At 39.2% G+C, this 25,276-nt stretch overlaps 1 protein-coding gene across 4 annotated transcripts in view; it reads left to right on the top strand.

Annotated features, from left to right (window-relative positions):
* KDM3A (lysine demethylase 3A) overlaps positions 1-25,276 on the top strand; it is a 52,524-nt gene that overhangs the window by 7,065 nt on the left and 20,183 nt on the right. For 3 of the 4 annotated variants that reach the window (XM_032880628.1, XM_032880626.1, XM_032880625.1), the window contains exons 3-12: positions 1,046-1,201; positions 2,297-2,407; positions 5,555-5,657; positions 6,370-6,494; positions 6,739-6,811; positions 6,927-7,015; positions 12,944-13,107; positions 15,179-15,699; positions 21,064-21,268; positions 24,577-24,791. In XM_032880628.1, the coding sequence (XP_032736519.1) occupies positions 1,046-1,201; positions 2,297-2,407; positions 5,555-5,657; positions 6,370-6,494; positions 6,739-6,811; positions 6,927-7,015; positions 12,944-13,107; positions 15,179-15,699; positions 21,064-21,268; positions 24,577-24,791 (1,762 nt within the window). The remainder of the gene's footprint in view (positions 1-1,045; positions 1,202-2,296; positions 2,408-5,554; positions 5,658-6,369; positions 6,495-6,738; positions 6,812-6,926; positions 7,016-12,943; positions 13,108-15,178; positions 15,700-21,063; positions 21,269-24,576; positions 24,792-25,276) is intronic. The other variant, XM_032880627.1, reaches the window with a different exon arrangement.

The following is a 25,276-nucleotide window of genomic DNA, read 5'->3' as shown; positions in this document are numbered from 1 at the left end:
AGTACAATGGTAAGTAAAAACAGATTAGATTTTGACCTATTAGAATTTCTGTGAATCAGTTAGCCACAAATAAATAATAAGTCAAAGTGTGGGTAAGTGCTAGGAAGGAAAAGTATAGGGATTTGAGTACAGTTAACCAGGGGAACTCTCTTGGGGGGTAGGGGGGTTTGCTCTTTGGTAAGGGAAGGCTTCTTTGAGGAAAGGATGATGATTATTTTTTTTTTTAAAGGAAAGGATATTTTTAATTGAATTCTGACAGATGAATGGAAGTTAAACCTTTTTTTAAGTTAAAAGTTGGAAAGGGAGATGTGATTGTGAAATTATGAACAGGGTTGATGTGTTCATTAACTAATTCTTTGAGAGGCCTCTTTAGTAAGAAAAGGGATTTTGAGTCAAATAAAAATAGTGATTTTTACATAAAAAATTGAAGTAGTTTAACTCTAGGGTCAGTTTATCAGCTGTTTGTTTTCTGTATTTAGCAAAGTAGTCATTGACTCCAAACTCCAGTTTATTCAACTGAAAGAGATGTTGAGGAAGTGCTAACTACTAGGCCTTGTGAAGCTAAATCCTGAGCATACCAAAGGGATTCAGAACAAGTGGTGGATTATGCTGATTGGGGGGGGGGGTCCGTCTTAAGCTCACAGTGTCATTTTAGAATTACAATGACGCCCAATGAGTATTTTTTTTAGGGTTTCAAATTTCTTTTGATTCTCAAAGCTCTGATGTCTGACATATGTAAAAACCTTCTACTTGGGGGTTCTTTGCTGTGTGGGGTATCTAGAAGTTACTTTTGGGGCAGAGACTGTCCTCCAAAACCCTTGACTACTGCTTCCCAAAATTATTTGGGAGCCAAAGCTTGATTGTTTGATTAACCTGTTTGGTTGGTTTATTGTGGACGGTGAAGGGAAGTAAGAGTGGGAAAGAGTGATAGCACATTTAGATAAAGATTCAAGTAGAAAATAAGGGCATAATTCAGCTTTGGCATTTTTAGTGTTTATTTTCGTTAATTGAATCTGCCTTTTTTTTTTTTTAAACTTCTGTTTAGGTGTGTGTGGAGTTTGATGGGGAATCTTGGAGGAAGAGAAGATGGATAGAAGTCTACAGCCTTCTAAGGAGAGCATTTTTAGTAGAGCATAACTTGGTTTTGGCTGAACGAAAGTCTCCTGAAATTTCTGAACGAGTTGTTCAGTGGCCTGCAATAGTGAGTACCTCTTGGGGCTATGAGAACGGTATTTAATGCATTACGAGTGAAGCAAGGAAGATGTGTATGTAATGCCTATATTTGGCTTCTAGAGAATAATAGTACAGACATGTGACAAGGTAGAGGAGTCAGTCCTGCTAGGCACCCTGTTACTCTGGGCCCCTGACTTTCTCCTGCCTCATTTTCTTCACTTGAAAAATAGGGATGGAGGTAATGTGGGGGACTGTCTAGGTCAGAGGTCAGAAATCGGCATATGTATATAGGCATACATATATATGTATGTTTGGCTTGACCTTCATAGAGTTTTAAGAAAATTTGAATTAGTTGTTTGCTTTTAAAATATGGAGAGTATACCTTAAAATCTGGCTGTTGCCTGGCTCTCTCAGGGGTTGCCAAGTCTCAGCCTCATGATCTCTATGGTTCTCTCTGACTCATGGTATTCTTTGGCTCTGAAGGTGCTGGCAGTCCGTACATGATTATGCCATTTCCACATCGTAAATCTGATGTAGTTAGATGATGAGAATGATCACAGTGTCTGGAGAGAACAATTCAGGTTTTGTGAGACACAAGTTTTAACTGTAGAAGGGCCAGGTTTAGACAGCTGGGAAGGTGGCTGAAAGGCTGACCAGGTTGTGAAGGGCCTAGCATGCTGTGCTAGCAAAGTAAAGATTTTGCCTGTGGGTAAGAAGAGCTGCTGGAGGTTTTTGAGTGGTATAGGGTTTTGGTTAAAGTTGTATTTTGTTCTTTGTATCCTCCCCACCGCCCCTAGCTATTAAGAAATTGCTAAAAACATGGCCCTATCTCCCCAGAAAAATGTATACACACAATTTTTCACATAAATTTTAGAGAAGCCCTTTATCTCTGAACCCAGACCTGTATGTTAATGACTCCCAAATGTGTATCTGGTTTAAATGATTGATTCTGGATGAAAACTGTGCGATCTTGTTGTTGCATGAATCATTGTTATTGAGATACCAGCAGTAAATAAAAAACTTAATGGTTTTGTCTCTCTGCATGTGTGGAAAACTGCTAGTTCCCATTTTCAGAATTACGCTAATGGCAGTTTTGATGCCAGAATGTTTTGTTTTGTTCTAGGTGTATAAGTCTCTGTTGGACAAAGCTGGTTTGGGATCCATAACCTCTATTCGCTTTCTGGGAGATCAACAAAGAGTATTTCTTTCTAAAGACCTTCTGAAGCCTATACAGGTAAAAGATAAAAATGATATTAACCTTTAAGGATAGAAATACAAATTTTTCAATATGAGAACTAAAATACTGCTATTGATTGCTTTAATTCTAATAGATACCTGACAGAGAAAAGGACCCATCTCATCTCATCAACAGTTAGTTGTTAGACATCATCCTTTAGTGTTAGCCATTGGGTTGGTGCTGTCCACTGGGGGTTGGAAAGACAGAGGTAGTACAGTTGATGGTTTGTGTTTATGTATGGAGACACCTAAATGATATGAAAAAAATTTTAAAAAGATTGACTATCATTGTATATATACATGTACATATATTCATATCCATATATGGCCATGATTATGTATTCTATATGAGGCTTTGCCTACTTGCTAGAATATATTTATAACCCCCAAATCAGTACTTGGGCACTTTTCATGGTCATTCACAGACATTGGCAGAGTGGTGAAAAATTTGAGTTACCTGACAAGTGTCCCAACTAAAGTCAGATAAGGTGACTCATTCTGCCTTCTGTTTCCATATCATACTATAAACAGATGTGCTTTTTGAGGTCTATTTAGTGCTGAATTTTTGTGCTTTTTTTTTTTTTTTTTTAAATTGGTGGTTTCACTATACCAAATGTAGTGCTGAAGTGCTGTCTAGTGTTCCTAAGTGCAAGAAGGCCATGATGTGTCTTAGGAAATACATATGTTAAATAGATTTCATTCAGCTGTGAGTTATTATTAATCATTATTAATCACAGCAGTTGGCTGTGATTTCCAGGTTAATAATGTACCAGTGTATGTTAAATAATGTGTTTTCCACAGACATACACTTAAAACATGGTTGTAGATAGGTTGGTTGATGAAAATTAACCAAGAGGCTCAAAGGAACCTAATCCTCTCTTTCCACTAGAAGCAGTGGTTCACTGTTCATTAAGTCAGTGTTTGTGGTGACTTAGTGAAATGTAACTATCATGAATAATGAGAATTGAGAGCACATACGTATTCTTTCCACTTAGTTTGGAAAACTCCCACCCTTTTCTTTGTAACATTTAGGCTCCTGAGTCTTGCTTATAGAAGTGATTACTTTCTTTACAAAAATGTTGGGAATGAGGAAGGAACACACAGATTATCTCTAGATTACTCCTTGGGAATAAGGTTGGTCATATAATAACATTCATCTTTTAGATGTCATTTTTGAAACTTAATCCTCTTTACCCACTTGCATTTGGTGATCTGACATGTTTCTGTGGACTGTACAAAAATTAAAGTCACTTACTTGTTAAAAGGCAGTTTTAACAAGTCATGCTATATTTAACAAGCCATGGGGCCTGTGGTCATTGCCATTGAGTGCCTGTATTCAAAACCCAAAGCACCGGCTTTCCCTCTTAAGTCTCGTTTTCTTATTGTGAAAATAAGTGAAAACAAAGTCCACATTCTGAACCTTACTTTAATGTTTAAGTAAATAGAACAAGGAAGGTGCTGGTGCTTAATTTCAGATGCAAGTTACTTTTGTCATGTCATGTAGGCGTGTTGATAGTTTTCCTGCCTTAAAAGGAAGAATGACCTGCTCTTAAAGACCAAGGAACATACAGGAGGGGCTTTGGATACCTTGCTTTACTTAGTGATAGAGTAGTTCTTTCTTCTCAGCATTGTTTTCTGGAGAGTTCTGCTTTACATCTTTTGTGTGTCCAAGCCTTTTAGTCAAAGTAGAACTTGTAGAAACAAAGTAGAAACTTGTTTCTTGACATTGGAAAAGCAAAAGCTGGATCAGTTGGTTTTTATTTGTTCTCAGGGTGATGCACTGTGGTTGTCAGTATGAATACTACTATTAATATTAATTGAGGGAGATTATGATGTGTGGTCTTGACTTTTACTGATAATAGTGGTCAAAGTTCAGTGCTCTGGGGCATTCTCTTGTAGATGTGGATGATTATAGTAGGTTTCTGTAGGAAACTATGTTGGGGGATGTGACTACTGCAGTATAGAATGCTTGTCCTAAATAATGCACAGAGAACCTGAAAATCATTTGGCATATGTAGAAGTTGGATTTGAAGCTTAAGGTCTGTTTTTTGGATTGAATTCGACTTACTTATCTGTGGGTAAGAAGAAAGACAAAATACTCAGGTCAACTGTCTGTCATTTAAACTCTTCTAGGCAGAGTAAAATCATTCTGCCTTGCTTAAGAGCCATTTGTGGCTCTTCCCATTAATGTGCTCTTTATCTTTTAGTAGGAATTGGAGCACACATTTACATTTTTTGAAATTGCAGCATGAGGGGGAAACCCCCCCCCCAAACGGCCCATTCTGGTAATTAATGTTGAGCGCTTCTGAAGACCTGTGTTAAGTCTAATGTAATTTGGCTTAAGAACTGCATTTTTCCAGCATGGCCTCTCTGAAAAACTATTAGTCTTCCTAGTGGGAGAAATGGATGAACTATTTTTGGCCACTATGCATCCATTTCAGTGTCAACGTGCAGGCCTGATACTAGAAGGGCTTCTGTGCTTCATAGTTTGTGTTTGGCAGGTTATTCTTATTGACAGTTTCTGTATACATTTATCGTGACTTAGCGCGCACACAAAGCCAAAAGACTATGGAACAGCGCCCGAAATGGAGCTGCTGCCAAGAACTGGGTGTTTCAAAACTGACTTGATGAAAACTTGGGCTGTTCTTTCAGATTTTGTACCCCCCCCATTTCCCCACCCCCCGCTTTAACCTTTTATAAACAAGAGTGCATTTGGAATTCTAGTTAGGCTAAATCAGTCTGTTTGAAGTGGATTGTTAAGAACAGTTTCAGTGAATTGATGTTACATATCTATGTGGTTCTGTGTTTGTGTGTTTTGCCCCTGGGAATTCCTATGGGTTGAGCAATTTGTTTCCTTATATTTCCCATAGTCAAAGTTGTGTCCTATTTAAAATTATGCTTTGAGCCACTTGTAGTATTTGTCATGCTGTTAGCTTGGGGTGACTTCACTTTAGTCTCCTTGTACCTGTGGTTTCTAATGTATTCCTACTGTTTGACCTGTTAAGTTCATTGGAGTTGGAGTGGTTTGGTGCCATCAAATGGCTAATGACAGTACTTTGACATTAGGTTGATTGAGATGTCCACTGGAATTTAAACAGCTCTTATTACTTGTTACCTTAAAATGTAATGCTCTTCCTTTCTTCAGGATGTAAACAATCTTCGACTTTCCCTTATGGATAATCAGAATGTCAGTAAAGAATTTCAAGCTTTGATTGTGAAACATTTGGATGAAAGCCATCTTTTACAAGGTATATAGTTTATCTGTTGGTGACAGTTTATGAATTGACCAATGATTAGCTTGTAAGAAGGTATGTTTTAGTACTCTTTCTTTCAATGAGATTTCTAATTTTTTAGAGATTGCTTTTGGTTTCCTCATGCAAGTAGATGATTGAAGGACTTTATATATTCTAAAGCTCCCTTTGGAAAGCTCAGGGCTTATGTGAAAACTAGTAAGGTAAATATTAAAAAAGCTCAGCTGTATTTTGACAAAGAATTTGGTATGTTTGAAATTTCAGTGTTAAAAAAAATCAGTGAAACATGAATGTAGTAATCCTGATCCTCCCATATGTTACTGAGTTTCTGGTCAATTTCATAGTCGTAATTATTTTGTAAGACTTGCCAGTTCTTTTGGGGTTCCTGAATTTGGATCTGCTAAAACTCTGCACAGGACAGTGAATTAGGGCTTAGTGAGTTGTCTGGTACTACTTGATCTTATATAAATCTTGACTTATATTGTTATGTTTTTTCCATTTTCCTATCAATTTACCTAAAAGTTTAAAATAAAAAGTTTAAATTTTCTACTAGCTTTGCTGAAATGCTGCTTCTTGGTTTATAGTAGTATCTTTTAATGTTTATTTTTATCTACTGCTTTTTTAAAGACTTGAGAAGTTACTATTCTGGATGATGGTATGTTGGGAAATAATGCAAATTGCTCTAAGGATTTTTTTTCCCCCCCCTCAGGTGACAAAAACTTAGTTGGTTCAGAAGTTAAAATTTATAGCTTGGACCCATCTACTCAGTGGTTTTCTGCAACCATTGTAAATGGAAACCCAGCATCAAAAACTCTTCAAGTCAACTGTGAGGAGGTAAAAGATGATGCTAATTGCATGTAACATAACTTGACAGAGGAATATAATTCTAAAAAGGAATTATAATCTCATAGGAGCTAGACAGTTTCTTATCTTTATATTAAAATATTAGAGTAGAAAAAAAGAATGATTTTTTTTAAAAGAAATTATTTGTAAGAAGCTTCTTTTGCTTGTTAACAGCTAATTTATGTGCCTGAGCATTTTTAAGTTTTCTAGTATCTTTGTTTTATTTATTTTTAAGATTCCAGCACTGAAAATTGTCGATCCGTCACTGATTCATGTTGAAGTTGTACATGATAACTTTGTGACATGTGGTAAGATACACTATTTGATTAAACCCTTAGTTCTCCTTCCTTTCTTCTTTTTCCTTCCTCCTTTCCATGTTAAGAGAAACAGGGAAGTGAACTTACCTATTTTTAAATATTTTAGGTAATTCTACAAGATGTGGTGCTGTAAAACGCAAGTCTTCTGAGAATAATGGAAGCCTAGTTTCCAAACAAGCAAAATCTTGCTCTGAGGTAACCTGAGTTAAGTTTGTCACTTATGTAAAGGTTTCCTTAACTCTTACCGTGCGTGGCCAGCTTGTTAGTGGTTATAAAGCTCTCTTCTGTGCTATTCTGTGCTGTGTTGTCTGTTCTTCTTTGCTGGTTCCAGATCTTGGCCATAATTTCTACACTCAAGCAGATGGAGATAATATAAGTTTCTGGTTAACTTTTTTTGTGTGTAAAACATTTTTTTTTTAAATATTTGGTGAAAAATTTCAATAGATTTGACAGTTTCACCCATAAGGAATGTTTTTGAGGGTAAACTGAGTTGTGTATATCAAACTGGAAGAAAGCCTGGCATGAGAGGAGGGAAAGAACCTTAGAAATTGAGTACATATTGAAATGGGACTCTCCCCTTCCCCCAATAATAGGTTTGGTTGATAGTTAAGATTGGTTAAACAGACATTAGTTTCTTAAAGGAAGTGGTTGGTTTGCTGTTAACTAATTTCTGCCCAGAAGAGTATATGTTGGTATGAATGCCACTGTGTGTTCAAGTACTGGATTTAATTCTGTTCTCAATTGGTTAGGATTTAGATCAAGAAACAGGGCTGTTCTCTTTTTTAGGTGAGTTGAATCCTTAGAACCTGTTATAATATAAGTAACTTTTTACAATTTAGGTATCCAGATGCACTTGTGTTATGTGGAGTTGACAATTTTAAAATTGACCAGGCTGGTGTTCACATTGTTAGCAGCACCTGAGAGGGAACTCCGGGGTTTGTGGGAGGAAGGCAGGGAGAAGTAATAGGGAGTGGGCCAGAGTTAAGGCACCTAGGGCTCTGGGTCAGGATAGACTGGACTACAATATCAACTAGAACCAACGTAAGCACTGTGCTACACAAATATATAAGAATCTGACTAGCTAAGATGATTGGCTTTCCTGAGTCTTAAGCCTCTAGGCAGCAGGAACTTCGACACTTGACCAACTTTGTAAACCAAGGTACCTAATATCTCTCTCTTCCTTCCAAGTGTGTAGGTGTCACCTCAGGTTGTTCAGGAAAGAATGAAGAGATTATTATTGGAAATTAATATTACAGCTTTCATTTTTATCTTAAAGTTTACAAGAGAGAAGTAATGTGATAGGGACTGTGAAGTGAGGAGGTCAAGCAAGTGATTGTTTTGTTGGAGTTAAGCTCACAGAGGATATTTTCAAGTAATCTACAGTTTCAGAAGCCGAGGGAGAAACAGAGTACAGTAATAACTTGTTAGGTTTTGACGTTGGATAAATTGTTAGCAGTAGCCTCTCATGGAGAATGCATCAGTGTAAATAGTTGGTGAGATGAAAAGGAGAACCACACGCTGTGTTTAGGAAGGGGCTAGAGAATAGGAAGTGGCATCCTGATGGATCTTTGAAGAATCATCCTGGGGTATAGGCTGGACTGGGGTCAGGGAAACTCCAATGGAAGAGGTGCCAGATCTTCACAGTGATAGGTTTATCAATGATGGAACAGATAATTGAATTGCAAGTAAATGTATAGCCTTCAAGGAGGCATGTGTAAAATGCAGTAATATATACATACATAAGTGATCCTCTCTGCCTGACTCCTACTCTTCAAGGGCAGGGAGCATGTCTTTCTGAACTCTGTCAGCATTTTGTCCAGCTCAGTAGCTTTGTGTGCTGCTGAACTGATTGTTGAGTACAGTACATGCTATTTTGAAAAAAGCTAAACTTTGGCTAGAAGATAAGTTCCCATAACCTGTTTGAGCTTAATTTCTGCACCCAAAATGAGAAACTAAATTTGATGTTTTAAAAATGCCTGTTTGAGCTCTTAAACTCTGTACTAAGATTCTCATTCTAAAGGAAATTGGGATGGTAGATTTGGCTGGAGATACGTTTTGGCATTTTTAGAAATTGTTTTTATTATTGTTACTGTAAAGGTATTCTCCTTTATATTGCACTTGTCAAATAAAGATTCTCACATTAAAAAAAAAAAGTTACTCTTTAAAATTTTTAGTTAATCCAGAAAAACAGGAAAGAAATGTCACTTACTCTTTTCAACTCTCACTATTCACATTTTGGAATACCTGTCCTCCTCCTGTCTTTTTTAAAAATTGTTTTCTCCTGTGTAATCATGGAGGCCTTTAAAAAACAAACTGTTTTATAGCCTCTTTGATTTCCTTTCTAGTATGTTGTGTGTATTTTTCCATATGAAAAAATCCCCCCCCCCCCCTTTTTTTTATCCTGGGTGTTTCTTGTTATCAGGCAAATTTTGGAAACACTGGCTGGGGCTAGATTCAAAGGACCTAGACTGGTAAAGGAAGAGGTGGGGAAAGAGAGGTCATTTAAATATGGGAGTGAAAGGTGAGTACAGTGACATACTTGGCACACATCTCACTCTTTGCAATCCCAGATGTGTTGGACTGGCACGGAGTCTACTTTTAGGGTGGTATTTGGAAGACAGGTGTTTGGAATTAGATAGACAAGACTCTTGATTGCCTTGGTGAATACTTTTGCATAGAATAAACCTATTTGCCAGTAACGTCTGGTTCCTTGAAGGTCTTCTCTGCCTAGCAGACTATTTCTCAGAGTTAGGACATTGCTTGGTTAATTGAGAGAGTCTGCTGAGTAGAGTGAGCCAGCAGTGTCCTTCTTAGAATACCATCATACACTCAATTATATTATCTCCGTCTGCTGGCAGGGAGGAACTATTGCCATGACTGGTATAGAAGACCTTCAGGGAAAACTCTTCAGGTAAGAAGAAACCTTGACCCTTGTCAAGTCAGAGGCCAGTGCAGTGGTGTGCACATGGAGATGGGTTTTGGAATTGGAGCCCTGTCCCTGTTGAGCTAACCCTTAGAAATTTCTAGAGTGATGTTTTGTTTCTAAAAGGAAAAGCATCCTAAGTTATGCTGTTTGCAGCACCTTGTTACTATACTGAGAAAATTTTTGTATTTTTCTGCTTTGAGTCAGCTAATGTATGTGCCAGGCACTGTGGTAAAGCGCAGCCCTATAAAGTATGCTTCATTATTCTCATTTTACAGTTGAGGAAACTGAACTCAGGGAGCTTAAATAATGTGCTAGGAAGTGTCAGAGACCAGATTCCAACCAAGGTCTGCCACCAGAGCCCAGTGCTCTTAACCACTGTGCTGGTATTACCACTCCTCTCCAAATCTTTTCCTTGGTATGGTGAGTCACCATTGTAAAAACAGCAGATTCCTACTTCCTTCCCTCTATTCTTCCATCCACCTTTGCAGTAAGTATTTATTGAATATGAAATATATGTTAGACCTATTGGTGAGCATTACTGCCTGGCTCTTGAGGGTGACTTACGGGACTGACATAGCTGTTTTGAAAGAACTAAGTGCTTGACAGCATTCATTCATTCATTCACTCATTCATTCATGTATTCCCCCAGTCTTATTTGAGCATCTGCTGTATGCTTGCTTTACAAGGTTTAACAGTGGATGTAGAAGCAGGTTCTGCCCAAAGGAGTGTGCGATTCATTGTGAGGCAACTGACAATAAAAAAGTAATTTAAATAAAGCATAAGTACAGTATCACTATGCGATGACAGTTATAAACACAGAAACATGATTAAGAGGAAGGGGATGTCCTGTGGGGCACTGGTATGGAAAGCGTAATCAGATTCTGAGGAGGTCACAATAGAGCAGATTTGACAGTGAAGGGATAGAAAGAGCCACATGAAAACTATCTACAGAGGGAATACCAAGTACAAATGTACAGGCAAGAAAGAGTTTAGACCATCTGAAGACCAGAAAGGAAGCCACTGTAGTTGAAGCACTGTGAACAAGTAGACTGAGATGGATGGAGAGGGTTGGCAGAGACCAGACCACATAGAATTCTTGTAGGCAGTGGAGCTTTGATCTGATTTATATATGTGTTTGTGCAGGGAACACAAACACACGTACACAATACACACCACATATGTTTTAAAGATTTTATTTATTTGACAGAGCATAAGCAGGGGGAGCAGCAGGGAGAGGGAGAAGCAGGCTCCCCGGTGAGCAGGGAGCCCGGAGTGAGATTTGATCCCAGGACCTGATGATGATCTGAGCTGAAAGCAGACACTTAACCAACAGAGCTAATCGGGCGTCCTGATTGATTTAAATTTTATAAAGATTGCTCTGTGGTAGAATAAATTTGAGTAGGAGGCTGAACACTTAGGCAAAAATGGAAGTCAGGCCAGTTAGGAGACACGTGGTAGTGGTGGCGTGGAAAGAAATTGGCTAGATTCCATGAATATTTTAGAAATAGAGACAGAACGTACTGGTTCATTGGATACAGGAAATGAGAAGAAGGGGTTTTTGACTACAGCAGCACAGTGGCTGTCATGCAGAGTAAAAATTTGTGCGATCTAAATTTCTTCAGTATGTTACTGTAGGTTTGCAATCAAAATTTCTTAAGGAGATTACTCTCAGGAAAGTAATTTAAGAAAAGGTATGTGTTACTACATCAATTCTAAACATAATTCAGAACAAGGAAGGGCATACAAAGGCTGATGCTTGGTGGAAGTGAGCCTGGAGTGAGCATTTTGAAATGATTTGGCAGTTCAGCTTTGGGAGGGTAATTGTTTTATAGGTGATACCAGAATTCTAAAACAGAGTCAAAAAAGGACTTGATTAGGACTAACCTTCTCTAATTTCCTCAGTTTAAGGATTAAGAAACTGAGTGCCAGAAACCTAAAGTTGACCGTCCCAAGGACATTCTTAGGATAGCCAAAGTCTCCCCCTGAAAAAAATGTTTTGGGGGGAACAGTAGGTTAATATGTAACCATAATTGAGTTGATTGAAATAATACGTGAACTGATAGTTTTGTATTTTAAAATAGTTTGAAGCATGCCAAAACTTTGATAGTGATTAAGGAAATTCTTATTTTTCAAATGTTTCTATTTAACACACATTAGGCCCTCTTTTCAAGGCTGCCAGAGTTAAATGTCCGAGAAAGATTCATGAGTGTCTACATGTAACTATACTCAGAATTGTGAAGTTTTAAAAACTTACCAAGTTTTAAGGTCAGGTTCTACCTCAAATTTTAGAAACGAATTCTTAGAAGATGAAGAAACTTTGAAGATTCTTCAGGTTGAGTTTGGTACTAAGGTAAATGTAAAGGTCATTGTGGAATGAAAGGGTTGCAACTGGGAAGGGCACAGGACTTAAGTGCGTACAAAGAGGTGGGTGATGAGAGGGAATGATTTCTCCTGGTTTAGCTTGAGGCTGCCCATGTGGAGTTGAGTTTAATCTCTTCCTGCTTTTTCCCTGGTGGGAAAGTGTAAATTGGGAAGAAGTGGGGTCCATTTTTTATATTTTTGTGAGGATACAACTACGTGAAAAGAGAAGGTGTCCCATAGGCTTGTCATGACTTGGTATTTTTTGCAGCTTGGAGTGGCCTTTGTGACTTGAAGAGCCATTTAAGAGCAAGAACCCTGGTTCTCAACCTTTATTGCATTGTAAAGGCTTCTCTTGGTACCCAGTAGGCACCACTGCCTGCCGGAGTCCTAGATGGTCTTGTCTCCTGGCAGCCTGTGCAGTTAAGTGCGTGGTAGGCACACAAGTAATGCTGAATTGAATGTGTGTGAAGCTGCTACCATCTGAAGACTGTCAGTTAAAACTCCGTTTTCTGCATTGCATTGTTAAAAGAGTTGCCACACGACTGCATTTTCCTGACATAATGAGTCAGAGGTGTGTAAAAGATCAGCTGGTGATCTTTTGCAGGAAGACTCAAGTTTTGTGAAAAGCTGGCGTGATTTATTGAACAGCCTTTGGATAGAAGTCCTTAATTTTGTGATTTATCACTTGTTCTGCTGTCCTGTTCGTTTTATTTGGAAATGGTATTTGTGCTTATTTAATACTAAACCAAGCAAATAAATTTGAATCCTGCTAGGACTTCATAATTCCCCAACCAGGAATTTTCCTTTTACTGTCTGTTGGTTTTGGTATCTTCTAGGCCTCTCCCAGTATGTGTCCCGTGCAGTCCGTTCCCCCAACAGTCTTTAAGGAGATACTGCTCGGCTGCACTGCAGCAACTCCACCCAGTAAGGACCCAAGGCAGCAGAGCACTCCCCAGGCTGCCAACTCGCCACCTAACCTTGGAGCAAAAATTCCTCAAGGGTAAGTAGAGTTGTTTGTTAAAGGTGCTCAATTGTAATAAGAGGAAAAAATGATTTTAGCCGTGGTTCATTATGTGTGAGCTTACCTCTGCCCTGGAGCTGGTGTTTCAGAGAGAGATGGTAGTGCACTACGCTTGGTGGAATGACTGGCCCTTCACATCTCAGGTTGTCCAGGGAGGTTTTTCATTAGAATTTTTGAATTGGTCACGTGCCTTCAGAGGTAAAAAGGGTGATAGGCATACAGAACAGTGTGGAAGATGTTTTTAAAAAATGAAGGAGTTGTGAGGAAAGAGCAGCTTCTTGATTTGATAAAGTGAGAAGAGTCCATTGGAATGCTGTAGACAGCTGGAGAATAAACGTCTGCTTTAAGGGAAAGGGAGCAGGTTGCATGTATGTGGAAGACTGCTGTCAGTGGAGTGTGGAGAACAGGGAGACATAGTGATAGTAAGTGTTCTTATTAGCTCAGACCTCAAATAACACAGGTGAAAAGACGTGGCTGCAGAGAAAATAAGTCATGGAAATGAGGATGCAGTAGCCATAGGAGGAATAGGTTGCTAATTTTATAGGTGAAGAAAAGGAGAGAGGAATGTAAAGTGTAACCAGAGATTTAAAGTGGCTACAAGATTACACAGACAAGAGTTTTAAGGCAATACTCTCTCTTAGAAGAGGTGATGGCCTGTGTAGGTAGTTGATAAAAAGCTTAAGATATAGGTCAGAGAGACAATGGTATGGAAAGGTGGGTTTGGGGCACCTGGGTGGCTCAGTCGGTTAAGCATCTGCCTTGGGCTCAGGTCATGATCCCAGAATCTCAGGATAGAGCCCCACATCAGGCTCCCTGCTCAGTGGGGAATCTGCTTCTCCCTCTGCCCTTCCCCCACTCATGCCCCCTCTCCCTCTCTCTCTCAAATAAATAACTAAAATCTTGAAAAGAAAAGTGGATTTGGAAGAGCGCTGCAGTGAGGGGGCCAAGTGGCTGAGCACATTGGTTCACTGGGAGGAAAGTGGGCTATCGGGGGTGAGCTTGGAAGGTAGCCATAGAGCTGTTAGACGGAAGGAGGAGCAGTCTTCAGAGTAGAAAGAGGGAATAGTAAGAACAGTAATGCTGTATACTCAAGTCTAAAGTGAGTACTTAAAGAAATTCTTGGGGTACCGAGACTGGATCAGTTGGTGGGGCATGCGACTCTTGATCTCAGTTCAAGCCCCAGTTGGGCATAGAGCTCAAAAAAATTGTTTTCTCGGGCGCCTGGGTGGCTCAGTGGTTGAAGCCTCTGCCTTCGGCTCAGGTCATGATCCCAGGGTCCTGGGATCGAGTCCCACATCGGGCTCTCTGCTCAGCAGGGAGCCTGCCTCCTCCTCCTCTCTCTCTCTGCCTGCCTCTCTGCCTACTTGTGATCTGTCAAATAAATAAAAAAAAAAAATTTAAAAAAAATTGTTTTCTCTTCTCAAGAATGAAATCCTTTGTTAGAGGCATGGAAAAAAAAGTTATTAGGGAAAAAGGACTTTGTGTTTTGCTGGGGAAACAACTTGAGGATGAATTTCAGGGAAACGAAGGTTCTTCAAGGATACCCTCTGTTAGGGTAGGTGATAGGAGGAATACCAGATCATCTGTGAACAAGCAAGTAATCAACTGGCTCTTCAGTTGCTTTGAGTCCTGATCACTGACCAAACCAGAATGGAATTGCGCAGTGTCAGGGCTGGTTACGGACTGTTCGTAGGCTGGGTTTTCTGCTGCTGGTGGTTCTGTTCCATGGGATGCTCCGTTTGTTTGGTTTTGTTTGAGCTCAGGTTCGTTACGCTGTGATATATAGAACTAACTTGAAGTAGTGAAGGGTTTATGAGCACATACACGTAGGATTTAGGGTTGTATTTTCCTGAGTGTTCTAAGATGTTTTTGCAGAGCCATTGATTATTTTTAACTCCAGCTCACAGAAACCTATCCTATGTTCTCTCATAACATAAGCATTTTTTTTCTCTTTCGTATTGGTTGCTTTAGGGTACCAAACAATTTTTTTGAAAGGTAGAGGAGAGGTAAAAGAGACCTAGATGCTAGTTTTTCATATTCTCTGTTTCAGATGTCATAAACAGATTATACCAGAAGAACTTTCTTCCTCTCTCAATACAAAGCCTGAAATACTGAGAACAAGACCGGACATGGTCTGCAAAGTAGGATTACTGTCTTCAAAGTTCTCTCAGATTGGAACAGAAGACTTAAAACCCCTTAGTGAACCAAAAGGTAGCTGTACCCAGCTGAAGACCAACACTGATAAGGAAAACAAATTGGAATCTGTTTCTCAGTCATCGACTGGCCTTCCTGTGGAGTGCTTACCTACAAAGCCTTCTATGGCAGAGCTGGAAATTGCTAGTACTCCTGAACTGCAGAAGCACCTAGGATATGCACCTTCCACATCTGATGGCCTTTCAGATAAGCCAGAAGAGAAAGCAGGTGTCAGTAGTAATAGCTCTAGTAGTTGTGTGGAAAAGAAGTTGATAGAACCTTCAGCTTTAGGATGTCGGTCACAGAATTTGAAGGAATCCTCAGTAAAAATAGATAATGAAAGCTGTTGTACAAGAAGCAACAATAAAATCCAGAATGGTGAGTGTTTTCTACTTGTCTTTATTAGTAGAAGGTAAGAGATGGTAGTAGGTATATAATATATTTTCTTACCTTATGAGAAAATAATGTGAAAATGACTATAGAAAAAGTTCAGACGGGCACGTGCGTGGCTCAGTTGGTTAAGCAGCCAGCTCTTGATTTCGGCACAGGTCATGATCTTGGGGTCCTGGGATCGAGTCCCATTTTGGGCTCCTTGCTCACTGGGGAGACTGCTTGAGGATTTTCTCTCTTTCTCCCTCTCCTCTTCCCTGCCCCTCCCCTGGCTTGTGCACACTTGCATGCATGCACATGCTCTCTCTCTCTCTCTCATAACTAAATAAATCTTTAGGGAAAAAAAGGAAAAGAAAGTTCATACAATTCAAAGGAGAAAGTAACATCCCAAAATCTCCTCAGAAATGATTACTGTTAATATCTTGGTGTACCTGGTTCCACGTATATTAGAAGTACAGACAGACTATTACACAAGTAGGTTTAATGCCAACAGTTTTACCTTGTGAATTAGTATAAGTGTCTATGAACATTTTAAAGGCTGCAAGGATTCCATTATGTATGCATTTATCAGATGACTTAATTGGTTCCTGTTAGAGTGGTAAAGAGTTGGTTCCCAGTTTCTGGTTGTAAAAAAATAATTTTGAAACAAAATCTAAAGTAATCTGATGATTATTTTTATCTTCAGTTTCTCACTAATTTTTGTGTGATAGAAGAGATAGAGGGGCACCTGGGTGGCTCATTCGGTTAAGCATCCAACTCTTGATTTTGGCTCAGGTCGTGATCTCAAGGTTGTGAGATCAAGCGACATTTTGGCTCTGCACTGGGCATGGAGCCTGCCTGGGATTCTCCCTCTCCCTCTGCCCTTCCCCACTCCCACTCTCTCCCTACCTCTTAAAAGAAAAGAGAGCGAGAGAGAGAGATGGAAGAGATAATTGATACTTAATGCTCATGCAAGTAGTTCAGATCTGCATTTTTTTTTTTTTTTTAAGAATTATACCACCATCTCTAGAAAAATGGCTTTTGGTTAAAGATTTTAAGGACAGACGCAAACACTGGGCAGAGTTTCTTCGCTTAAAAGGATGCCCTGCTGCACTCACAATTTAAGAACTGTGTACAAACATACTTCATTTTATTGTGTTTTGTAGTTTGTTTTATTGGACTTTGCAGGTACTGCTTCCTTGTTTTGTTTTGTTACAGATTGAAGGTTTGTGGTAACCCTGTGTTAACCTAGTCTCTCGACACCATTTTCCCCACAATATTTGCTCACTTGTAATCCTTATGTCACATTTTGGTAATTCTTGTACTATTTCAAACCCTTTCATTATCATTATATATTGTGGTGATTTGTGATCAGTGATGTTTTATGTTACTGTTGTAATTATTTTGGGGCACCACATACTACACCCATATAGGATGACCAACTTAGTTGATAAATGTACATTTGTTTTGACTGCTCCACCAACCAACTATTTCCTCATCTCTCTCCCTCTCCTCTGGCCTGGCTATTCCCTGAGACACAAAAATACTGAAATTAGGCCAAGTAATAACACCGCAGTGGCTTCTAAGGGTTCAAGTGAAAGGAAGAGTTGCACATCTCTCACTTTAAACCAAAAGCTAGCAATAATTAGGCTAGGAAGGCATGTCAAAAGCCAGGGTAAAGCTAGGCCTGTCATGCCAGACAGTTGGCCAAGCTGTGAATCCAAAATAAAAATTTTGGAAGGAAATTAAGGGTACTAGTCCAGTGAACACACGAATGATAAGAAAGTAGAACAGTCTTACTGTTGATATGGAGAAGTTGTAGCAGTCTGGATGGAAGAGCAAACCATCTCCAACGTTCCCTAAGCCAGAGCCTCGTCCAGAGCAAGGCTGTTACTTTCTTCAGTTCTCTGAAGGCTGAGAGGTTTGAGGAAGCTGCAGAAAAGTTTGAAGTTACCAGAGGTCAGTTCACGAGACTTAAGGAAAGAAGCCGCCTCCATAACATAAAAGTGCGAGGTGAAGCAGCAAGTGCTGATGGGGAAGCTGCAGCAAGTCAGCCCAAGATCTAGTTTAGGTCATTCACGAAGGTGGCTACACTACACGACAGATTGGAAGAAGATGCCAGCTAGGACTTCCATAGCTAGGGAGGAGAAGTCAACATCTGGCTTCAAACTTCTGAGAACAGGCTGGTGGCTTTAAGGTGAAGCAGTGTTCATTTACTGTTCTGAAAACCTTACGGCCTTTAGCTCATGCCAGATCCACTCTACCTGTGCTCCGTAAGTGGAACAGCAAAGCCTGGATGACAGCATGCTTGTTTACAACATGGTTTGCTGAATATTTTAAGCCCACTGTTGAGGCCTACTGCTCAGAAAAAGAAAATACCTTTCAAAATACTACTGCTCACTGGCACTGCCCCTCTTCACCCAAGAGCTCTAATGGAGATACACAAGATTCGTGTTTCCATGCCGGCTGACACAGCCATTCTGCAGCCCATGGATCAAAGAATAATTTTGTATTACAAATCTTATTTACGAAATACGTTTTGTAAGACTCTAGCTACTATAGATAATGTTTTTTGGATGGATCCAGGCTATTGTACACTTAATAGACTGCAGTACAGTGTAAATATGACTTTCATATGCACTGGGAAATCAAAAAAATCATTTGATTTGCTTTACTGTGGTACTCACTTTATTGAGATGGTCTAGAACTGCATCTGCTGTGTCCCCAGGGTATGCCTGTACTCTTCAGAGGAAATGCTACACTGTATTTCGTACTACTTCTGTTAAGTTTGAGGGTGCATTCCACTGATGGTAGTTAATACAAGTTCACCTATTAGAATTAGTAGAACTAAATGGCTTTGGTATTTCAAAAGGTTCAGAGCTATTACAACTTAAAAATACCTTTGATAATTGTCAGCTGTGTGGGAAAATTAGCATGGATTTTGATAGCTTTTAGAAAACCTAATGAAAAACACTGTGCACTTGGATAAGTAGGAAACAAATGTATCCACAATTTAACTTTTACTTCAGGCCTCTGAAGCTAGAGAAAATGGATAGATTTGACTCTTGGGCTTTGGATGCAGAATTGGAGGAGTAGGAAAACCTGTCTTGGCCTAGTAATACTTCTAGCCCAGCTTCTACATTCTTGGGCTTGAGTTGATAGGGCTGTTAATTTGCATAAAATTAATTGCATAAGATTATACTTTTCCTCTTGAATTACATAACTCTCCAAAGAAAGTGAATATTCATAAGCATATTTCTGCTCTGTTTTATTACTCTTTTTGAGTCATCGGGCCTTACATTCAGATAGTTTTTGAAGCAAATTAATATTATGTAAAGAAACAGTAAAAATTCTACATTGATAAGTACATTATAGGTACGTAAATGAGTTACAGAGTCTTGCTTTGTCTTTATATGTTGTACAACTGTACACCAGGTGAAGTTATTTTTAGAGAAATTAAAAACCTAATTAAATGTATTGGTACATGCTGTCTACTGGGATGTCTGGTTGAAGAGAGAGTGTGATCAGGATCTCTACACTGTGTCCACTGGTACTGTTTATGGGTTTGGAAAGACTTGATTGGAAGCTATTTTGTCCCCTGTGTCCTTCTCCAGTTTGGGGCTAGAAAACAAAAGCAGTCGGAGTTGAAAAACAGCTGTCTTCTGTTCGGTAGATGTGTGACTCCTCAGAAGTTGACATGTCTTTTTTCCCTTGGTCTGCTTACAGTTTGTGAGAATCATTGACTGGGTTAACTATTGCTGTCCTCGCTGAAGAGCTAGATTTACATAGTACAGCTTGCTTACTTAAAGATAATTTCTTCTTGTAAGTGAGGGCAGACCCGTAACCTTTTGGACTCTTTGCCGATGGGTCTTTGAAACCTGGTCCAGCCTAGAGGGTGATGTTTTTTCAGCATCTGAGTGATTAAAATGCCATCCTTGAACTGCTGGTCTCTTTAGTTTCTGTTCTTTTTTGCTGTACCTTTTTTTTTTTTTTTTTTCACTATAACTGACTAAGAATGCTTAAGGGGTCATGGCAAGATAGTATCCATTTAGCATTTTACAGTATGCTCGGGCTCTACTTTAAAGAGAGGTAAAATGGGATGCCTGGGTGGCTCAGTCAACAGTTAAGTGTCTGCTTTAGGCTCAGGTCATGATCCCAGGGTCTGGGGATTGATTCCCGCATTGCACTGGGCTCCTTGTTCAGCAGGGAGCCGGTTTCTCCCTTTGCCTGCTGCTCCCCCTGCTTGTGCGTGCGCATGCGCTCTCTCTCTGACAAATAAAATGTTTTAAAAAAATAAAAGAGGTAAGATTAGAATACTGCTAAGGTCATTCTTAAAGATACTTATTTTATTTAAAGCCTTCTTTGCTTTGAGATCTTTCTCCACAACTACTGACCTCTCTCCCAGTTCTCTCTCAGCTGGTTCCCCAAAATTTGTTTCTTGGGTTTTGTTTTTGTTTTTTGTTTGTTTGCCAAAGAATCCACATACCTGTTCCCTTGGAGAAAAGGTCTTTTCTGTTGGTTTCATATGAAATACTCCTCAAGGCTCTTGATTTATAAATAGATTCATTTCTGTGTTGTTTGGGTTGTGGCAGCTAACACAAAGATCACTCTTTCCTGTTAAATCTCTACTTTTTCTCCACTTTTTCTTTAGAAACTGTTAATGTTTCAAATTCTCCTACCCATTACAAGTTAAAACTTGAAACATGCCTTTACTTAAAATCATAATCCTGTCTTTAGTCACTGCCCTTCATCCTGAATGGAACATACGTGTGAAGGAGATTGAAGAAATATTAAGGGTCAAGTGACACCTCTTGGAAGCATTTAGAAGATAGCTCTCATTTTATAGACCCAGGGGCCTGTGTGGGAAAGCTGTTTGGTGTTATTATGTTTAGAATGGTTAGCTTTTGCACAATGCTCTAGAAAATACACTTTGTATGTTTTGAAACAGTCTTTGAAAAGTGACAGAATTGACTTGCCCACAGATGTCTGTTGAGGTGAACCTATCTCTGTGCATTGTTGATGTTGCAGTGAGTCTAAATATCTGATTTGGAAGAGTCTTCCTAAAATATTTTTCTGATCGAGGATTGTGAATAGAAGTGTACACTGCCTTGGAATTATGAGACTAGTTGGTGAATTTGGGGTTTTAAATTGCCTTGCTAAATGGATTTACCAGATGAGAATTATTTTATAAAGCGAGTAAGCTTTTCAATTATTCTGATGGTTGTTTTATGTTAAGCCAGTTTTAGAAATTACGGTTGAATCACTATTTAAGTTCTCCCTTTGGGAAAGCTGGCCTTTGGAAAAGAATTCAGTCAAATGTTGGGGTGGCTTAAGAATTTGAGGTCTCATTTCTTTAATCTTCTGTTTTTCTAGCCCCCTCCCGGAAGTCGGTTTTGACAGACCCTGCCAAACTCAAGAAGCTACAGCAGAGTGGCGAGGCCTTTGTACAGGATGACTCCTGTGTGAACATCATCGCGCAGCTGCCCAAGTGCCGAGAGTGTCGCTTGGACAGCCTCCGCAAGGATAAGGAGCAGCAGAAAGACTCACCAGTGTTTTGTCGCTTCTTTCACTTCAGGAGGTGAGGCATTTGGGGAAAAGCTCAGATAATCTGGGTCCTATAGCATTTTTTTCCCTTCCTTTTCTATCAGCAGTTAAATCTAGAACTACAGAGGGTGAAGATTGCATGTTTACTCTCTGGCTTTGAGCATCTAGATCTTATCCCATGTTATTTCCTTCTCAGTCTCCCTTTCAATTTGTTTTCAAAGTAGAAAAGCCTAAATACACAACATTTTTTTCCTGAAACTAACAAACAGAAAAATGCTGAAATTTCTTTAAAACTCACTACAAATAAACACTGTTAACTTTTCAGTGTGTTTTAGTGTTTCTGTGATCATAAAATTATTTTCAGGCATACTTACTTGGGTACATAGTATATATTGTGTTGAATCTTAACTTTCTTCATTACTTAGTAGGAACCCCTTGGACATGTTAGCTTCTTTCTGCAAAAACTTTGAATGACTATGTAGGAACCCATAACAGTGTTTGAAACAAGTTCACTTAACCAATTTTCTTATTGGGGTTAAGATTATTTTGTTGTTTTTGTCCCTAAATATAATTCACAATCATCTCCTTGTTCCCATCTCTCATTGTTTACTTTGGAAGGATTACTGGAAGTGGCATTACTGGGTCAGAAGCCATGTGTGTTTTAAGGCTTTGATACATATGTTCTGCCAAATTGCCCTACAGGAAGGTTGCACCTGTGGCCAGGCCCTCTGGCAGCATTTAAACATTCCTGTCTCTGTACTTTGCCAGCAGGAAGAGGCATATCTTTTTTTAAAAAATCTTCCTTAATTTTATAGGCAAAAACTTTCATTTTAATGTTTTGTTAAGTCAAAGTTTCCCTAAATTCTTCTGTCATTAGTGAAGAAAAAGGCTGTTTTTTCTTTTTGGTCGTCACCTATTTTTTGATAAATGATCAGTGTTGTTCTGGATTATAGTTAACTTTAAGTATGATTCACTTTCTCAGAAGTGTAGATATTTTCAGACTTGAGTAGTCCTAATCATAAACAGAAATGTTGACTTGAATTTCCTTCTGTTCACCTCCCCACCCTTTGGTTTTATCAAGATTAAGGAGTACTGAAGAACTGAATTGAATGCACAGGTATTTTAGGCCATTGATTATATCTGTTCTGGTAACTTTCAGATTTAGGCTCATTTTAATGAACTGTAGAGGTTTTTAGATGGTAGTTTGCCCCATTCGTTCCTGAGTAAATTGCAGAAGCACCATCATGAAATGTCTAGTATTTAGAACTGTAATAACAGCTAGCATGTTAACATACCATTATATTAACATATTTTGAATAACATGTGGTCCAGAATAAGTTCTAATGAAGGTTAGTTCTACTTTCTCTCTGGAGAATTTTTTACACAGGTAAGTGTTAAGATGCGTATGCCGTGGGTTCTGACGTACATATGTATATATTTTTAAAACACTTTATTATTCATTTATTTGACAGAGATCACAAGGAGGCAGAAAGGCAGGCGGGGGGGTGGGAGGGGGAAGCAGGCTCCCTGCTGAGCAGAGAGCCCAATGTGGGGCTCGATCCTAGGGCCCTGAGATCATGACCTGAGCCAAAGGCAGAGGCTCAACCCACTGAGCCACCCAGGCGCCCCTCTGGCGTATATTTTGTAGAGAGCACAGAATGTTGTGCTTTGTACCGACCTGTCTATTCCTATTACACGTTTGGTTTCCTTATGGTTCCTTGCTCTGAAAGGTATAAGCTGACTGGAGGGGAGAGAGTGTTTGATTTTGGTTTTAAGTGGCAGAGGCCTTTTAAGGAGGAAACAATTAGTTTTTTCTTTCAGATATTACTAGAACTTTTTTTTTAATCCCTATTTTGTATCCATCTAGAAATCACTGATTTTATGACTTAGCTGTTTTCCCGTTTTTGACCTCTTTGAAGAGGAAACTGTCTTTGCTTAATGTTGCATAGGAGAAGCCAGTCTAGTGGAAACTAGAATGAATTCACCACTTTGGTAAAAAGAATGTCATAATTTAAAGAATAGAGCTTTTTTTTCCTCCCTGATTTTTAGAGAGTAGATGTCAGCTGTCATTAGCTTCCTCCTCAAGTTTGTTTCTTATTAAATTCTCCTGCAGATAAAATAAAATGGTTAGGGTCTTCTGCTGAAGCCCAGTTGCCAAATCCTATTTGCCATCTCCCCCTTTGAAATAGCTTTCAAATTCATCTTTTAGTATTAAAACTGTCTTAATTTGGGCTGTCAATTAAAAATTTGCATCTCTCCTTTGGACTGATTGAAATTAATTTGCATCTGTTAAGTAACTCCCAGTGTCCTTCCAGTTCATTCTACACTCTTCTGGACAAATGGTTTTTCTAAAGTACAACTTTAGGTACGTCTTACGGGCTGAAAGACTTGGTAGCTGGCCAGTGACCAATGGAGAAATCAAGATCCCTGCATTTTTCTTTCTTTTGTATGAAATAACAGTTTCCTTGACTTGCTTTTTTTAGCTTTGTCTTCCTTTTCTAGTAAGGCCAGTCTTAATCATTATCACTACCATGAAGTCTTAGTATTAGTCCCACAAAACTCACAGTCAGTAATTCTCTGGCTCCTATAAGATTGAATGATCATTATGAGATCTGTCATATCCTATCTGCTTCACCGTGTATTTTATGTCTACTTCTGTGTCTCCAACTAGATTGACATGTCAATATGAATGAATTTTGGAAAAATTCAAAACCAATACTTAGGAAAAACAGGTGTCAGAGATGTTGAAAGAGAATCTTGAGAAAGTATTCTGCCTTTTTGCTCCACTTGAGGTACTTAGGTCTGTCTTAACACGGCCTCTCATTCCAGAAGCTTACATAATAATTTGCAGCTAGGATTCATATGGGTGCTGAATTCTTTGTGGATCTACATGGTCATGGCTTCAGTGACTGTCTAGGGTTAGCCTTCTTTTGCTGAGTGTTACTCTTGAAGGAGTGGTTGTATTAAAATCTGATCAGATTATCTGTTACCTTCTGTATGTTTTCCATTTTCTTCTGTGGTGACTTGTGATTGTGCTTGCTATTACATCACAAGTCTGGAAGGTTTAACAGCTGCACCTGGAGGCAGTAGGATTTGATCTTGGTTGAAGTGCAAAACATCTCTCCCCTGCTTCCCTCCCCATGTCCTCTGAGGAAAAACTTGGAAATTTTTAGATTTTTTAAGTCTTTGCACTGACATTGCCAAGTAGTAACAATTGATAGTGATTGGCCATGGAGATGATAGAAAACTGGGAAGGAACTTGTTGATTTAAATAGTAACTACAAGATGTAAATCAAGTTTGTGTGTATGTAACACACTTTTTTTTCCCTCCACTTCCTCTAGGTTACAGTTCAACAAACATGGTGTGTTACGGGTAGAAGGCTTTTTAACACCAAACAAGTATGACAGTGAAGCAATTGGCTTGTGGTTGCCTTTAACCAAAAACGTTGTGGGGACTGATTTGGACACTGCAAAGTATATCCTGGCCAACATTGGAGACCACTTCTGTCAAATGGTGATTTCTGAAAAGGAAGCTATGTCAACTATTGAGCCACACAGTAAGAGCATCTCTTAGGGGGTAGGATTTTTGAGTCCAACTTGATTTTGTCTCTAAATGACACCCAAGTTCTAACTGCATGGGTTTCCTTTGTATCCAGAAGTTTGGATGATTTTGGTATAATGAGGTTGCATTTTCCCTTTTATAACTGCCTTTTGGTTTCATCAGTCACTGTCTCTGGGGTTTATTTTGGGGTAATTACTACAGGAGTGAAACTCCTTTGTTGTTAAGAAAGGTGAAGGTGAGGTAGTGTTAGAATTTGCACAGCCTTTCTCATTGTGGGCTCATCAAAAGGAGAAGAGGCCTTACGTTGGGTGGTTTTTGTTTTTTTTTTTAATTTATTCATTTGACAGAGATCACAAGTAGGCAGGGAGGCAGGCAGAGAGAGAGGGAGAAGCAGGCTCCCCACTGAGCAGAGAGCCCAACTCGGGGCCCGATCCCAGGACCCTGAGATCATGACCTGAGCTGAAGGTAGAGGCTTTAACC

The sequence above is a fragment of the Lontra canadensis genome, unplaced genomic scaffold, assembly GCF_010015895.1.
Source record: "Lontra canadensis isolate GAN:19392208 unplaced genomic scaffold, GSC_riverotter_1.0 scaffold71, whole genome shotgun sequence".
In the NCBI taxonomy this organism is placed as follows: Eukaryota; Metazoa; Chordata; class Mammalia; order Carnivora; family Mustelidae; genus Lontra; species Lontra canadensis.
This window is presented reverse-complemented; position numbering and strand designations above follow the sequence as displayed.